This window comes from Theropithecus gelada, chromosome 6, assembly GCF_003255815.1.
Source record: "Theropithecus gelada isolate Dixy chromosome 6, Tgel_1.0, whole genome shotgun sequence".
In the NCBI taxonomy this organism is placed as follows: domain Eukaryota; kingdom Metazoa; phylum Chordata; class Mammalia; order Primates; family Cercopithecidae; genus Theropithecus; species Theropithecus gelada.
Window position 1 is genome coordinate 21,773,981 of NC_037673.1, and position 15,273 is coordinate 21,789,253.

Below are 15,273 nucleotides of genomic sequence, written 5' to 3' on the forward strand. Positions count from 1 at the left end.
ACAGAGAAACATGTAATTCTCCATCATTTAGTATATAATAACAAATTCTGAAGGGATATATTCTTAACCATTCAGTTGGTGTAAATTTGAAGGGAATGCTATTTTTTTTCCAGTGCAAACAAAATAAGCATGTATACTAGTAAAGTTGTCAGCTTTGTTTAATATTGTCAACTACAGATAGAATTCCACTCTAAAAGGCAGATTCACATGGACCAATAACTTGATAACAGCATGTCTAAAGCATATATACTCAACTGTCTCACTGGGGATAGATTTTGCTGAGTTTGTGTGCAATGGCTCCCCAAAGAGATTAAGGAGAGATTAAAGAGAGGGAAATTAAGTTATTGATAAATTCAGAACTCATATAAAGTTATTGATAGATTCAGAACTCATATAAAGACATTTGAAGATGTGGTCTACCAAAACTCAACTCTTCTCAGTTCTATTTCTTCCAGTTAAAATAGTTAACCTCTATTTTATCTCCTTCATCCTAGACTTCTGCCATCTTGGATATCAAAAGGGTATGTATATTTTATCACTTATAACTCACTTCTCCCATTTCCCAGTGTCTTCTTCATGTTCTTCATATCCACTGAAACCACCATATTGAACCCTGTCATGGTACTTACCAAAATTTTACTTAGGACACAAATACATATAATGTGAAAAATGAAAAGATACCTTAAAGTTGGGACTATACTGAATAAGGTTTCATATACTACATGCAAAATTAATTTAATTTAAACAATTTTCTTGATGTAAAAGATATATTCTAGTGTATAATGCAATGTACTAATAAAATACAGTATGCATATATATGTGTATATGTGCATGTGAGTTTTTGCAAATCTAATATAGGTAGATCTATATCTAGATGTGTAAATGCAATGTCTTTTTTTCTTAAGTGCTCATACATCTGGGTGTTCTGGCATGATCTTTATGGGGATTAACCTCTGTTAGCAAATTGTAGTCCAGTTGATCCCTATTTTCTTAGCAAATTTTCTCTTCTTCTCTTTCTCGTTTGCTTTTTTTTCATTTTTCTTTAAGTAAAATGATTTTTCAGTTTCTTTGCTTCTATAAATGGAGTTAATACAAGCTAAATCCATTCAGCACACTTACAAAGAGACTTCATGCAAAAACCAACTTCAGAGAAATAATTCTCTTGTGGGTCCTAAAGACTCAGTATACCACAGTTGTGAAAAAGATGAATAGGGCAAAATCCCCAGAGATTAATATATTCAGCTACCCCTGCAGTTTCTAAATTCTACATCTCCTTTTATTTGTTTGTTTATCTCTGAGTTTCTTAGAGGTATTCCATATCAAACCCTCTCTGCTTTTTCTTTTCATGTCCATCAATTTATACAAAAATATCTAATTTTTTTTTCATTTAACATTCTAGCTTAGCCTAGCCTACCTTAAACCTGCTTGAACAACTTATTTTAGCCTACATTTGGACAAAATCATCTAGCGCAAAGCCTGTCTTATAATAAAGTGTGGAATATCTTATGTAATTTATTGAATGCTGAACTGAAAGGGAAAAAAGGAATTGATGTATAGGTACTCAAAGTATGATTTCTACTGAATGCATATCAATTTCACAGCATTGCAAAGTGAAAACATTGTAAGATGAATCTTTACGAGTCAGGGAACAATCTGTACACTTTTAAATTGTACTCTTAACCACTGTAATTTTGAGTTTATATATGCAAGTCTACATACATAAAATAGATTTACTTTACATCATCATTCTGTTATTATTTAATACTTTTGACATGGATTAAAATTAAATAACCAATTTTTTAAATTTTATAAAAAATATGATTAAGTTCTATTTTTAAATTTATTCCAAGGATAACAGACTTTTACATGTTTGGAACAAAAGAAAAGTGGTACATATTGAACAAAATTACCCACTGAAATCTTTCTGTAACCCAAATCAATAATACTCAAAATAAATAATACCTTTCAATGTAACTGGATAATCAACAGTTTTAAATTTCTAAACTCAAGAACTTGCTGTTATGAAAAGCCCCTGCATCACTACTGGTGGATATACTTAATCCAGTCTCATTTGACTCACTAGAAATTGTTTCTGGGAACTATATAATAGCAGTGTTCATCTCAAAGAATATACAGCATTAGAGACAAGAAATCAGTGCATCAAAAGGCAAAGGCTAGAAAAGTAAAGAATAACTAGAAATTAAGCTGGGGCCGAAGGTTGAGAGTAAGGAACCAGACATGGTGTGTTTGCTAGTTATGAAACCTAAGAGAACCTTTCTTCAAAATGGGATCAGTCCTTGGTTATGGCATTGATGTGGTTCTTGGCTGTGCTTAGTGATGATAATGATGATGATGATGAAGATGATGATGATAAAATACTCAAGGTCCTAAATTAATACCTTGCATAATAACTCTGTGAAAAGATAATTAAGTAAAGGAAAACAAAACAAACAGCATATCTAAACATGTCAAGTAATTTTACACTTTCATTCTTAGTTTTCACAACGTATTTTCACTCTCATTCTTAAGTGAGTAAACACATTTTCAGAGCAAGGAAAGATGATGCCTCATACCCCATGTTTCCTTAGCTGACATTATTCAAGTGTGTTGTTCACTCCAAGGACATGGAACAAAGACAGGTTTCAGTTGATTCAAAAACAGCTCTGTCTTTTGACAACCCCTTGCGGGGATCAATTAGATCCATCTGTGTCAAGTGGGTCGACTGCTACTCATTAGAAGTAAGACATGGTACACTACTTTATTTGATATAAAGTAGCACTTGTCAGATACTAGCTACTGTGACATAAAAAGTACAAAATAAAAAACACACTTATAGCAGGAGAATTTCTTTCATGTTAACCTTCCTTTGTTCCTCACACCAGGGTCCTGACTCTAACAATTTTCTTGAATTTGGAAGGTGTATCTTTACCTAATAATGTTTTTTACTTAGGAACTTTGATTTTTCTAGTTCTTAAGTATTGCATTAAAATCATGTTCTTCTTAATATTTTGGCCTCATCATTCTTTTATAAGTCTTAAAAATAGAACATACAGTAAATTAAACAACATAGCATGTTCTCTACTCTAGATACTTAGTTTCTCTATGTAAATTCTTATTTATTGACCTGCAGAGAGTTTCAATTAATCTTATTTACCTTTTAATTATTTTTGTTACAACCTTCAATATTCCTTCAATAACTGTTCATATTTTTTAAAACCGGTAAATCCATTTACCAGGCATCTCCTACTTTTGTAATTATCAACAGAACATCCAAGGGCTTCAGAAATAAAAGACTGATAAATAATGTTAGGGTAATACATAATAATTACCAAGGCAGGAGATTTTGGAGAATACCTCAACAAATACTGAATGTATATGTGGATGTGTGTGTGTGTGTGTGTGTGTGTGTGTGTGTGTGTGTGTGTGTATCTGCATATAGCCTTATAAATCATATATGGTTTTCTGGAACTTAACTGGAAGTGAATCATGTTGTAATACAGACATGGAAAACAATAGTTTGAATCCAGTGAGTAAACTGTTTAGCATTCAGTCTGAAATGTAGGGGTGTTCAGTAATTGTTATACTTATTTCTTTTTAAAAGACAGATGAGTTTTTTTTAGAGTTTTCTCCTGATTACAGGTTCTCTTCAAGAATAAAAGTATTTGTTATGGACTAAATGTTTATGTTTCCCCAAAATTCATATGTTGAAATCCTAACGTCCAATGCATGATATATGGATATGGGCCTTCGTGGGGGTAATGAGGTCATGAAGGTGGAGTCCTCATACATAGGATTAGTGCCCTTCTAACCGAGACACCAGACAGCTCTCTTTCTCTTTCTGCTGTGTGGATACAAGAACATGACTTTCTGCAGAATAGAAACCAGGCCTTTATTAGAAAATGCATCTCTTGGCACATTGATCATAACCTTTCCAGCTTCCAGAAACAAGAGACATATATGTTTGCTGCTGAAGCTACTCCATCTACCGTAATTTGTTACAGCAGCCTTAAGTGACTAAGACAGAAATTGGTACCAAGCAGTAGGGGTGCAGCTATAAAAAATACCTAAAAATGTAGAAGTGGCTATGAAACTGGGTAATGGGTACAGGCTGGAAGAGTTTTGAAGTGCTAAAATTATGAATGTTCAAGGATATTCAGTTAAAGGTTCAGAGAGAAAAGAGAACTGTAGAGAAAGACTCTGTCTTCCCAAAGAACATCTAAACAATCCTAAACAGAATGTTGGTAGATATATGGATGTAAAAGCCATTCTGATATGTTATCAGAGAGAAATAAAGACATGTTATTAGAAACTAGAGGAAAGATAGTATTTGTCATAAAGTGGCAAAGCACTTAGGTGGGTGGTGTTCATGTTCTAGTATTTTGTGTAAAGAAGGACTTTAGAGTGATGAAATTAGGTATTTAGCTGGGGAGATTTTTAAGCAAAGTGTTAAAGGAGTAGCTTGGTTCCTCACAACTCCTTACAGTAAAATGTGAAATAAAAGAAATTAAACAAAGATGAATTTTTTAAGTAAAAAGAAACCAAAGCTTAAGAACTTGGAAATATCTCAACCCATCTGTGTTCCAAAATAATGAGAAAGTGTGTTTAGAAGAGAACATTAAGGGTTGATAGACAGACCAATTACTTAATAAGAAGATTTGTATAGGTGCGAACCATGAACTTCATCCACTATTTCAGAAAAAGCCAGGAAAACAGATGAGATTATAATAGCAGAAACACTGCCAGCTGGTACCGAAGGAAAGAGAAATGCGGTAAAATGAAAGAAGATCATCAAACTTCTTCAACTCCGTTAAACAGCATCACATAACTCTTCAGCTATGAGCATTCATAATTCTCCAAATCGAGGGAAGAATTCCAAATCACCCCAATAGTGACTTGATGTCACCAGGCTTGTGGAATGGCTGCTTCCATAATGATTTCAAACATTGGGCTCAATGCCTAGAAGAGACATTGGGGTAGAGTCGCCCAATGGAGCACTGAGGGTGTGACCACTGCACATGAGTGAGGCTACTGCAGAGAGCCACAGCCTGGGTGGTGCCCCTCTGAGTGTGGGAGGTTATGCTGCCACCCTAGTGAGTCCAAAAGTGGGACATCCATTCTAGTGGACCTGCAAAGTGAAGAATTGATCTAGAGAAAAATTATGTTTGACACTAAGGTTTGATGGAGTTTCCACTGTTAGGTTTTGGACTTACATTGGACGTCTCACCCCTCTCTTCTTTCCTCTTTCTCCCTCTTGGAATACAAATATCTTCACCATTGTATTTTGGAAACACGTAACTTATTTGGTTTCACAGATTCACAGCTGGAGAGGAATGTGGCCTCAGGATAAACTGTACCTTTTGTCTCACATTTGTTTGGTTTAGATAATATTTAGATGACACTTTGGATTTGAGTTAATACTGGAAGAAGTTGAGACTTTTGGGGCTCTTAGGATGGATGCACTTTGCATGTAAAAAAGGCATAAATTTGGGGTGGGCAGAATTGGAATCTTATGAGCTGATATGTACCCCCCCAAAATTCACATCTGGCAATCTTAAACCTCAATGTGATAGTATTAAAAGATGGGGCATTTGGGAGGTAATTAGTTCATCAGGATGGAGCCCTCATGAAGTTATTTTTACCATTACAAAAGGGACTATAGAGAGAGCTCTCTTTCTCTTTCTCCAGTGTCTGGAAACAAGGAGAAGATGACCACCTGCTGAAAAGGAAGCAGGTCCTCACCAGACGCCAGATCAGCTGGTCCCTTGATCTCGGACTGTCTAGCCTCCAGAACTGTGTTTGTAACTTAAGTCACTCAGCGATATGGTTTGGCTCTGTGTCCCCACCAAAATCTCAACTCGAATTATAATCCCTACGTGTTGAAGGAGGGTCCTAGTTAGTAGGAGGTGATTGACTCACGGAGGTGGTTCCCCCATGCTTTTCTCATGATAGTGAGTGCGCTCTCACAAGATCTGATTATTGTGTAAGTGTTTGACGGTTCCTCCTTCACACGTTGTCTTTTGCCCGCCGCCATGTAAGATTCGCTGGCTTCCTTTTCCGCCATGATTGTAAGTTTCCCAAGGCCTCCCCAGCCATGTGGAACTGCGATTCAATTAAACCTCTTTACTTTTTAGATTACCCAGTCTCAGGGCAGTTCTTTATAGCAGTGTGAAAGCAGACTAATACATCCAGTATGCATTAATGGATTATAGCAGCTAGAGCTGACTGAGGTAGTATTCATGTAACTATAGGTGATGGATTCAGATAAATTCAAAGAGCAAGTTGCGTATGCTGTCAAGCCATTTCGTGAGATTTCACTATATGCAATTACTGTGTTAAGGATACCACTGAAAACTTGATCCATTGTTTTAATCTTTACTTACCACATGGTGTAAAATCTTACAAAATATTTGTCTGTTGTATGTCAATAGAAGAGAGTGTTTTGCTTTAAAAACCTACTTTATGTTTTCCTATTTTGGTTCTTGCATACCAAGCTTCAATCATTTAGGGACAGAAGATTCAGAAACAAATCTCATACTTGTCTTTTAATCCGTTTCCCAACAGCTGTAGGCATGCAGCAGAAAATTCAAGCATACAATAGAATGAATGGGGAAAAAAAAGTCTCAAAACATACTGCTGGGTCAATGTATAAGTGAGGAAAAGGGAAATTGCATTGTCTTGATAGTACTAGTGGAATTTATGTGTTGAGAGAGTGGGAGAGAGATGAGCAGGAAGCAGTTCCTTGCAAAGTGTGTGCTTTGAGCAATTTCATAAATTCATTTTACTCTAGGACTGACTCTAACTGTGCCTCTACTCATTTCACCTCAAACCCAGCAGACATGTTTTACACACTGTAAAAATGACATGCAAATTGCAATAACTTTTTCAAACACTAACTTTGGGTAAGGGGTCAGAAAGTTTAGACTATTTATAAAATGTATTAATGTCTATTATACTCTAGGCACTTGCAAAGTATCTTAATATCACTAATTATGAGAATCATTCTCTAAAAGGTTATATTATTAAATTCCATTTCTACATGAAGAGTTGAGATTTGTTACCTTGAGTGACAGGAGAATCAGACCTCTAGTGGTTGTAACGCCACTAGTAAACATTGTTGCAATAGTTGATAAGGTATTTACCCCCAAAATCCTATAGCACTTCCTCTATTCTTATGTAAAGTTTTATGTTTTCAAGCATCATATTCTATAATTAAATCATCATGCAGTTTTGGACAGAGAATTGGTTTTCTTGTTTTTGTTCTTGTTTTGTTTTGTTTTCCTGAGACGTAGAAAAGAAAATGTTTCCTTTTCTCACCTAACAGCACTGCTGCCTACATCCAGGTCTTGAGCAGTGACAGCGCCAATGATCGTCCCGACCGGAGTGTCTTCGTAAACCTCCATGGTGTAGAGCGGCTTGCTGAAAACCGGCGGCTCATCTACGTCCAGCACGCTGATCTTCACCGTCGCTGTGTCTTTAAACGGGCCCGCCGAGTGAAACCGGTGGTCAAGGTGAAGGTTGGAAGCCTCAACTTTGAAAGTGTATGCCTTCTTCGTTTCAAAATCTAAAGGCTGTAGCGAGGACAAATTAAGAATAAGGAGTACATTTATGTAGAATGTGACAGAAAGGGTCAACATTACTTCAGAGCAATTTGCAAGTTATTACCAATTGTATTGGTTTAAAATTTTCATTTTTCTTCATAATTAGTGGGTAAGGGTAGTACAAGGAATTTTTATTTTTTTATTTTTTTGAAAGCCTCTTCCTCTCGCCCAGGCTGGGGCTCAGTGGCGCTATCTCGGCTCACTGCAACTTCCGCCTCCTCCGGGGTTCAAGCGATTCTCCTGCCTCAGTCTCCCGAGTAGCTGGGATTACAGGCGCGCGCCACCATGCCCGGCTAATTTTTGTGTATTTAGTAGAGACAGGGCTTCAACATGTTGGCCAGGCTGGTCTCGAATTCCTGACCTCAGGTGATCCACCCACCTCGGCCTCCCAAAGTGCTGGGATTACAGGCGCAAGGTAAACATTTTAAGAAAAGAATCACCTCGCCGGGCGCGGTGGCTCAAGCCTGTAATCCCAGCACTTTGGGAGGCCGAGACGGGCGGATCACGAGGTCCGGAGATCGAGACCATCCTGGCTAACACGGTGAAACCCCGTCTCTATTAAGAAATACAAAAAACTAGCCGGGCGAGGTGGCGGGCGCCTGTAGTCCCAGGTACTCGGGAGGCTGAGGCCGGAGAATGGCGTGAACCCGGAGAATGGCGTGAACCCGGGAGGCGGAGCTTGCAGTGAGCTGAGATCCGGCCACTGCACTGCAGCCTGGGTGACAAAGCGAGACTCCGTCTCAAAAAAAAAAAAAAAAAAAAGAAAAGAATCACCTCCATGTAGAAGTTTCTGGGTAACTTGTAAAGATCATCAGTTGCAAATGTTTTTTGTTTTTTTTCTTAAAAATCACATCATTTACATGCAGACATACATGCTAGGTAGGGCTTAATCATTTTATATGAGCAAAGTTAAAACAGCAAGAGAACAGATGTTCAGGGAAGCATTTCTCTGCTCTTATCCAATACTGACATCTAGTGGAATAAAGCAATGATTAAAAAAAACTGAATAAAAATGAAATAGGATCATTGAAGATATTCCAGATTCCAGCTGCAAATTTGGTATTGGAAAAGTGGTCCCATGAAAACTCCATATTTTGTTGTCTTATTTTATGGCATCTTATATTAAACACTTTTGGATGTCTACGTCATTTTTTTTTTTTTTTTTTTTACTAGTAAATGTCTGTATCAGTATTTAAAAGCATACGTATTGCTAATTTAAAAATAGTTTTGCTTTTTGTGTGTTCTCAGAACCGTATATATAAATTATGGGCACTGTAACACATCATCAATACACATTACCAAGAATTGGGGCTTTCAGTATCAATATATATGACCAAATTAGAAAAGGCTGTGAAACATAATATAATATAGGAAGTCATTTTCTATGGAGTCACGGATGCTCAATTTTAGCTTATCACTGCTTACTTGCACCCTCACTGTAAACATTAATTTTATGTCTGCAATAATTGAAAATATACTATTCCTGAAATATGGTGCTGCTGTGGTGCTTTGTTTAAGTGATAATTTTAAGGTCAATGGCACTGGCCTCTCATCATCTAAGAAAATCTGAGACAGCACGAATTTAACATTAACATAGTGATTTTCTAGGACCTTTAAAAATTTCTGTTTTCTAAAGGAATTCCCTCAAGTCTGACTCCAATGAGTTGCTAATTGCAGTGTCAGTACCTGTTTCTTTACTGTAGTACACCTGGGGAAAATAAAGGAAGGATATTTTTCTCCTTCTAAGATATGATTGTTTTATGCATTTCCTCTGAGGAATAAAAATGAAAAAAAATCAGTTTTAAATCTTCAAAAACTCTCACAATTTCATGGAATTTATTATAACAAAACAGCAATTTCACTTGAATATGACATCATTCTCTTTCACCGTAGTTTGTTATGCAGCAGGAACTATATTTATTAATTCCCTATAGGTATTCCTTTTATTTATCATATTTTTATTTGTGTGTTTACCTGCTTTGTAATCAATGCTTTCTTTTTACCTCTCTATATTTTAATTTGCTCACCTCATACCTGTTAACTTATAATATTGATCTCCTTTCATTTTCATGTTTCCCCTGTTAGACATTTTGATTTCTCTTAATACCTATATAAGCAAAGAATAGTACGCATAAGATGCGATGGTTGATCATATGGCCTTTGATTACTGTATACTTTAACTTTGAACCAAGGATGATGATAGTCCCTCCCTATAACTGATCCCCTCCTTGTTCCTGGGCCAATACCACGTCTGTAAAACTAAAGAAAGGCCACAAGATTAGGATTATGACAGTGGCCTGAATTCTGCTAAAACATAGGTAGTTTCTACAATCTGTTACTGCTCAAGAATCATGTGATTAGAGGTCACAAGATTTGTAACTTCCCTAATTGCCCCTACAGATTACATCACGAATGCAGAATGTAAGATTGGTCTTTTGACATGTTTTTCACTCTAACCCCACCCAGATTTGTGGCATATGACTCAAAGAGTCCTATGGTTCCCTGCCCAGAGATGGACTCAGCATGGGGGGACTATATTTTACACCCTTATGATGTCATCCCCAACCAATCAGCAGCACCCATTTGCTAGTCCCTTGCCCATCAAACTATCCTTGAAAAACCTTAACCTCTGGGCCTTCAGGGAGACTGATCTGAGTAACAACTCTGTCTTCCACATGGCTAGCCTCGTGTCAGGTAAGCTCTTTACTGCAGTCCCGTGGTCTCAGTGAATTGGTTTTGTCTGTGCAATGGGCAGGAAGAGCCCATTGGGCTATTACAGCACCACTTTCTCTGTTCTTACTTTGTTGAAGCCCAGGTCACAAAAAAACTAAATGAAATGTTAAATGCCAAAGGATTTTCTCATTTCAAAGGGAAATAAGCAATTTTTGGCATAAATTATAAGAGAATAGCTGCCTGGGCTCCTCCAGGGCTCCTCACGCTTCCAGATAATGTTGAGTGGAAACGGATAGCTATGGTTATAGATATTTTGAGGAATTTGAAAAAATGATAGTTGCAGCAGGCAGAATTCTAAGATGCTCCCAATATTCCTGCCCCCAATGACCTATACTCTGTGTGCAATGACTCTGCCATTGATTGTGTGAGAGGCCTGTAAATTAAATGATATCTCACTCACATAAACGTATTAAGTTTTATGGCAACATAAGTTGTGCAGATATAATTAGGGTCCCTAATCACTTGACATTGAGTTAATTAAGAGAGATTTTACTTGAAAGGTGTAACCTAACCAGGAGACCCCTTAAAAGAAAGGGGTGATGCAGATGCTTTTTGTCCTGCCTTATAAGATGTAAATTTGTCATTATAGGAGATTATATGGCAAGTGCTCAAGGGGTGCCTGTGGGAACTGAAACCTGATATTTGGCAAGAGCTAACAAAATTGTCATAAGAGCCACAAGGAAGTAGTAATTACCACAAAAACAAAACAAAACAAAACACACACACACAATGACAATACAAAACAAACAGCCATGAGGACCTGGCTCCGCTAGGAACCAGTAAGGTTATAAAAGACTCCAAGACTCAGATTGGATCTTAGCCCCAATCACGCCTTGATGTCTGCCCAAAAGACCCGAGCAAAGGAAGCAGTTATACCATATTATGACTCACTGTAGCCGTGGTTTTGTCCCTCTTTACTTTCTAGTCTTCTGTATTACTTCAATTTTTATAGTAAGCCTATATTATTTTTACCAACACAGGAAAGCCATCACTTTTAGGAAAATATATCCTTGAGTGATAAGGCTCTACACACTCAATTATCTAGTAGGTCTTAATAGGCAATGGGAAGGAATACTGTCAATGAATGCAAATGATTTGAGGATGTAGGCTTATCAGAAACAGACTAGATTCTTTCTAAGACAAGCAGTTAGAAAACAGATTTATACCAGGCTGAACCAGGATGCACAGACACTAGGAGCAAGCTCTTATAAATGGGTTTATTACACCAGGCTGAACAATAAAGATAAGATGTTCAGAAGAGGCATCATTTTAATGAAAAAGCAGGTTTGCTAAAACTTAGTGTTTTGATCAATATAGCAGTCAATTCTTGTCTGGGAAGAGATGTGGGAGAGTTTATGCAGATCTCATCATCATTGACAAAAGGTTGCAGCTCAATATTTTATGTAAAAGAGCTGGTACTTGATGAACACAAGTTGCCACTATATCAGGTGAGAATGTCTCTCTAACATAGGGAAAACAATGAAATGCAGTGAGTTTTAAAATGTAGATTTTAGTTTGGACAAAATTTCAACACCATTTGTTAGAAAATTAAAAATATATAAGCTTATAAGAAAGGTAGAATTACTAGGCAAAAAGTGTTTGTAAACAAAAATATTTAAATGAAGAAACATCCATTTTATATAACTTATCTTTAAAAATATTTGTAACAAAACTATTTATTAGAAATGCACTTAATTTTTCTGTGGACAAGTTATTACTATACTTTAGTGTTTTGCAGCACTGCAAAATTTTCATAGTTTTAACAAATTATCTTAAGAATCTTAGTCATTATAGTAATACCTGTATTTTAGTGCTAATTTTTGGAATAAATTTAGTAACCAAGATAAACAAAAAACAAACAAAACAAAACAAAAAAGAATTGCAAGAAACTCTAGTGCTTCTAGACATAGGTTTTTAGTGATGTTTTCCCTCAAAAATTACAGAGGGTTTCATCATATATTATAAATGCTAAAATAAAATATATGTGTCATATACTCACACAGTATAAATCATGAATATCAGGGGAGGCCTGTTATCTTTTCTAACATGTATTGTTGTACACAATAATTGGAAATATGCTCTTTCTAAACATATACTATGACTTACAGCAAGCTGTGTGACTTTGAAAAATTATCTTCCTTCTTTGAGCTTCAGATTTCCTGTTAGTAGAATCAGTAAAACATATTTTTCTAAATACTCTGCAAAACATTCCAAACTTTACATGCTATGTGAATAAAAAGAAAAATAATGTATCAGAAATGAAAACAGTAAAGCAACAGAGGATATTTGTTCTTTTAGTTGACAACAATTTTAAACATCTTATATATTTCAGACATTTCTTTACTGATGGGAAAATAAACACAGATATGGAAAAGTGCCTCCAGGGGCTTAAAATAGAGTAGGAAGAATCAGTTGTATTTTAAATATGAGAGCCATGTAAGTTTCCTAGATACTTTGACAGAAATGTTGATATTTGGGTACGGAATTAAGGAGTGATCAACTTTGCCTGAGGGACTGTAGGAAGCCTTTGTTGAGAGGTAAGGAAGAAAAATGTTAAAGAATGTATAAGAATTCATGAAGATACTGATATAGGACAGGGAGTTCTATGCAGAAGGAGGAGAACCACAATACCACTGGTAGACATTGCAATGAGTTTGGTGTACTTGGAATGTAGCTTGTGCGTGTGAGCATGTATGTATGTGTGTGTGTGCAGAAGATAGTAATAGGAAATGCACTCTTTGATTTTTATCTTTCTATCAATGGGACCAGAAAAGGATTTAAGTCAGATGAACAGGTTTCTATCTAAACATCTAAATAGGTTTCTTTCATTCCCCCTTGAATAACAAGATTTGTTGGAGGAAAATAATGTGTGAGGCTGGGAGAATAGCCATTGCAGTGCCAAAAAGGAGTCAAGAAGAGGGTTGTAGGGCAAATTCATAGGTAGAGAAAGGAAAATTTTAACCTCAGTTCTGGAAAAATAGCAACAAGCCTTTGTGTCCTATTTGGTAAGGGGACATGAATAGGAATGGAAATGGCATTAGAAAAATCATAGATTTTTGCTTTAAGAAACTGGAAAGGAGAAAACATAAGTAGGCAGACTTTTGTTGGGAGCAAAGAAAGAACTCAGCTTTAGGCAGTGAGTTTGAAAAGTCTATGCCATGTGCAGTTTGAACTGTCTACAAGACTACAGAAAAATCTGCAGTAGTTATGTTGATTTGGGGCTAAGTTACAGTTGATGAGACTGTTTAGGGAAACTAGGCAAAGTATTACAAAAGAAGGTGAAGACAAATATTTAGAAAAGCAGAAACATAACACTTATAGAAACAATGGCATTTACGTGTTTTTTCTTTAATTAGGTACATTAGTGTGGCTAAAAATAGCAGTATTTTAAACTTAAACTGAAGCATATGTGTTTGGCTATCTAAAATATTCCAAATTTTATTAGCATTTTGTTCTTAAAAGAGTTATTCAAAAATTAACCACATGATGGTGCTATGCTACCAAATCATATGACATGAACTCAGTCATTTGTTAAGAGCGAAAAAAGAAAAAGAGTTATATTGATTATCCGGTAAATATAAAGTATACATGCCCAGTGGGACCAATGGGCACCTTAGCCTATTTGTTAAAAGGCTCCTTGTGAAGAGCAATATCATTTATCTCATATGTTTTCAGGGAAAAAGAAAAATTCTGCCTTCGATTTAATGTGATCACACAGTTATGTTAATTTGAAATAAACTAATATTGCCAAGTAACATCAACATGGTAAACACTGTTTTCAATTCCAAAAAAGCTTTACTTTTTAAAAAATAAATAGGAAATCACTTCACCACTCTTCATTTTAAACAGTTGCCAAGAGAAACTTTTGTAGAAATGGTAGAGAACTGTTTGAAAAATTATACAGGATATTAAATTATTATTTTGGATAACTTGAGTATCCACTTAATTATTTTAATTATTTAAATTTTGCAATCACTTTGAAGAAAATTCAAGTGCTTCTATAACTATATTTAGATTTTGAGTCGTTGAAAACTTTTAATTCATGTAACTTATTATTCATATTTTTGTATAAGAAGTATATATTTTATTACCATTTATTTAGTAGCAAAGAAACACAAGTGACTAAACACAAATTTCATTTAGGTTTTCACTAAGAATGAAGCCATTGAATTTAGAAACTCTTATTCTGTCATAGTAAATGTAGCTCACCTATTAATTTCGAGACAATTTGAATTTTTAAAAAAACTTTATTCTGATTTTATTAGTGTTTTGTTGCTATAATACTTAACACCATATAGGACAATTTTTTGTTTTTTGTTTTTTGGTTTTTTTTTTTTTTTGTAGTTTTCTCAGAGTAGTAGGATGTGAGGGTGGAATAAAGGCAGTTTTTATTTTGTTTTGTTTTGTTTTGTTTTACCAATATCTTATGCCTTGGAGCAATTTATAAAACTTTATAATGTTCCTGTGAATTCAAAGTGTCGCAGTGAAATGGCATTCTGTCACAGTGCTCATAAAGTGAATCAAAGTTAAGGTTAATAAAACAAATAAAAATGCCTTTCTTCAGTCTTTTCAGTTCATGTAAACCTGATCATCATTTTTGTTTCCTCAAGCCCTCCCTCTATACAGGAAATAGACAGAGGAGAAAATAGTAAGAGAGAAGCAAATAAAAGATTTTGAAGATAAAACAATAATAATATGTACTTCAGATCATCAGCATTTTAATGTATTCTTAAGTGCGTTAAAAAGAGAAAAACTCTGAAAACAAAGCATATCGTGCCTCATTCCTCTATTGCAGCTCAAAATCTGTTATTTAAAAAATGAAAATAACTGGTGTTTAAAAAAGGACTACATATTCAAATGTAGAATATATATTTGGGACTTTCTAAATGCATTTAGTATACTTAAAATGTAATTTCTGTGTGAATCTGATTTTATGTCAGAA

General features: G+C 35.4%; 1 protein-coding gene across 8 annotated transcripts in view; it reads right to left on the reverse strand.

Annotated features, from left to right (window-relative positions):
* CDH12 (cadherin 12) overlaps positions 1 to 15,273 on the reverse strand; it is a 1,140,321-nt gene that overhangs the window by 54,197 nt on the left and 1,070,851 nt on the right. For all 8 annotated transcript variants that reach the window (XM_025388387.1, XM_025388389.1, XM_025388391.1 and 5 more), the window contains one exon: positions 7,315 to 7,568. In XM_025388387.1, the coding sequence (XP_025244172.1) occupies positions 7,315 to 7,568 (254 nt within the window). The remainder of the gene's footprint in view (positions 1 to 7,314; positions 7,569 to 15,273) is intronic.